At 45.8% G+C, this 3,271-nt stretch overlaps 1 protein-coding gene across 1 annotated transcript; it reads right to left on the bottom strand.

The window, feature by feature from the left end:
* Positions 1 to 1,226: 1,226 nt before the first annotated feature.
* On the bottom strand, positions 1,227 to 2,587 carry BJ212DRAFT_1535057 (uncharacterized protein; the record flags this gene model as incomplete). Its single annotated transcript, XM_041341805.1, has 2 exons — positions 1,227 to 1,570; positions 1,627 to 2,587. The coding sequence occupies 2 exons, from the start codon at positions 2,585 to 2,587 to the stop codon at positions 1,227 to 1,229; spliced, it is 1,305 nt and encodes a 434-aa protein (XP_041188227.1).
* Positions 2,588 to 3,271: the final 684 nt, after the last annotated feature.

The raw sequence follows: 3,271 nt of genomic DNA, 5'->3' as shown, positions 1-3,271 counted from the left end.
TGACCTTAACAGCACCACTAGAAGGTCCTTCCTGGGGATCCTCAGGTAACACATCAAGAGGCAGTGTGGTCACCATGTCAATTGTATCGGCTTGAGCAGGATGGTTTTTAAATGGATGGCAGCCAGGGATGTGTGCACCTGGGGGCAGAGGAAGCAGAATATTTTTCCAGAAAGTAATGGTAGCATCATACCCAATACATTCCAGACTACCAAAGATGACAGTAGCAATGATTTGGGAAAATGTGTTTGGATAGTGGCTGATGTTGTAGCAAGGAGACACAATGCCACCAGAATGGTCGTACAACAAGACCCAAAGGTCATTGTAGCTGTTGGTGAAGGATAGGATGAGTGCAAAGCATCTCCAGGGCTGGTTGCTCAGCAAAAGATATGCTTGAGTGTTTGCAGCTCTTGCAAGCCACTTTCTGGGCTTGTACTGGCTGACTGTCAACTCAGCACATGCCCTGATATTGCCCCACTTCAGCTTTATATCATCACACAGGACAAGATCTGGTTTGCACTTGATTTTGGTGCCTTGTACAGGAGCCATTGAATGAGCTGCACTCCATATCCGAATTACAGATGGTGTGGGCAGTTCCAAATCGGATTTAGCCATAGATGTAGTGACAGCATTGAAAAATGTAGCAAATATTTCTTTGTGGGTGGTATTCTTGACACCTGGCATTGGGATGCATTCTTCTACTATGCCACCATTAGGATACAATAGCGGAAGTCCCCAGTTCCAAAGCCCTGCATTGGTATCGTACAGTGGCACCATTTCATTTGGGTTGGTTAGACAAAATTTGTTGTTAATGCGTGTGTTACGATAGATGATTTTACTGAGTTGTATTTTGAGTTTCGATACTGATGGAATAGGGTGTGTGAAAGGCTTGAAAATGAGAGGGAGTAGGTGGCCTAGCAAGTCCTCCTCAGGCTGAGGTTCAGTTGTAACTGATCAATCAAGTTCAACAGAGGTCAGTTTGTTCATAGTAGGGATGCCATTGACTTCAGGGAGGGAGATTAGTGATGCTAATTTGATCCCATCACCAACTGTTCTATAAAAGTGAGACATGTTGACAGGCACAGTACTCAGCAGCCTTGTCAGCGCTTCAGAAAACAAGGGTCAATGAGATGGCATTTGCTTATTGTTGCCAAAGATATCCTAGACTGATACAAAAGTAGAAAGAATAGTGTGTAAACATAGAAGAACAACTATTGGGTGTGTACTACTACATCAAAAGCGGGAAGAATGTATTTTTGTCCCAGTACCTGTTAAGCCAAAATTCTGACAAGTGTTCAATGCTGTTATACAGGGTGAGATGATTATCTGCCTTTGAGCCAAAGCAAGGGACTATATTAATGGGCACCCTGAACTGAGTGACTGGAATGATGTCACCAATCCAAGTCCCATTCAACCACTTTGCCCTCTTAAGCAAATGTAACTTCGTAGCTGGTGCATGATCACCAATGTCAAATTGTTGCACATAACTGAGGAAGCGATCCTTCCATGGCCATTCTGTGCCCCTCTTTCCAATTGGACAGACAATAAGCCTGATTTGAGCAACACTATGACCTAGATACCATTCAATGAGACAATGTTCAGCACAACAGAATAATATAATAACTCACCACGAAGACCATCAGTAGGCCACGAGTACCCCCCATTGTGATTGATAATGACTGTGTCATACTGGCCAGAGGTCCAGAGGCCGCAAGGTGGTGCACAATTCAGGGTCTGTGCAGGCTGCACAATGCTAGTCTTGTGAATGTCCATGTCCTGGAGCCAAAGTTTGAACCAAACTTGGAGCTTGTCAAAAGGAAGTGAAGCATTGAGCTTAGCTCTCCTAGCCCCACCAATTGTGTGAATGTGATCATTTCTATAGGTATCTTCACAACGAAGGAAGTCAGCAAGAGCTGGTCGCAAGTTGGGAAGGTTGAATTTGAGAGCAGTGTTGTCAATGGAGATGGCTCTGATTGATGGGTCATAGGCAAGATGAACTGCTACATGCTGTGCAACAATGAAAGTTTGCAATGGCCAGGGGATTGTTCCTACATCCTTGTGCAGAAGAGTCTGTGTGATAGCAAAGTAATCAGTGATTGGCCATGAATAATTGTGGTGGTTGATTGTCACTAGGACATCATGATCATGATCAACATCAACATCAATTTTGTTGTCATCTTCTTCATCTGGGTATGCGTGTTGATTTGACTGGTCCAGTAGACTCGCAGTGAGCCCAAAGCAACAGCACTTGTCAGCATGGTCAAGATGGCGACAAATCTGCGCATCATAATGGTTGTTGTTACTGGATCGTGTGGGATCTTTGATCTCAGTGATATGTGCATGCTCCATGGTGTCTGCAGTCCACTGCAGGGAAACACCAGTATTGCGAATACTGGGAGCGATGCTCTGCATGAGCTCCAATTTCAGAATGTACCAATTGTCGATGTTTTTGCCACCCTTGCCTTGACAGAACCCAGCATCTAAGATTGCCTGCTTGTTGGTGTGAAATTCAGCCAGCACTGTCGAAATGCGCTTGAGATCATGATCATCAATCCATGTCAACTGTACAAGATAACTGTTAAGAACCATGCTCAAAGGAGAGAGAGACTGACTCAGAGGGGCTTTGCCTCAGCTCGTACACTGTGCCCCTTACCCGAGTATGTGCCCTTCATTTCAGAGGAAGTCCAATGATGGTCTGACAAAGTCCAGAGGACTTCTGGAGGCTGGCTACTCTGGTGGAGTGCTAGAGGACTTCTGAAGGAGCACAGGAGAGTTCCAGAGGAACACAGGAAGTGCTCAGGAGAGTTCCCACTGCAAGGTAATACTTCTACAGGAAACAGGATGGAAGGATAGGAGGTCCAAAGGTCTGGAGGACAGGAGGACAGGATGTCTGGAGGTACAAAGGACAGAAGGACAGGATGCCCGGAGGTATGAGGGAAAGGACGTCCGGAGGTCCAGAAGGAATAGGGGCTACATCAGACGAAGTCCAATGCAGAAGCAAACAGAGGTAGACTACCCTAAGGTGGAGTCAGAGGGACAGGAAGTGGACCTAAGTCCAGAAAGAGGGTAAGTGCCAGAAAGGCAAGACTCTAGCCTAGGGAAGCAATCCCTAGACTTGGGACAGAGACATAGGGGACAAATCCGAAGGTCCGGAATTCCAGCCTAGGGAATCCTTCCCTAGGCCTTATGGAAAAGGACAAGACTCAGATGGACTGAAGTCCAGAAGATGATTGGGCAGATCTAAGGTGATGAACAGGATCTAAGATGATATTC

The sequence above is a fragment of the Suillus subaureus genome, assembly GCF_016647635.1.
Source record: "Suillus subaureus strain MN1 chromosome Unknown BJ212scaffold_41, whole genome shotgun sequence".
Taxonomy (NCBI): domain Eukaryota; kingdom Fungi; phylum Basidiomycota; class Agaricomycetes; order Boletales; family Suillaceae; genus Suillus; species Suillus subaureus.
Note: the sequence above shows the minus strand (reverse complement) of the source record. Positions and strands in the feature narration are given on the sequence as shown.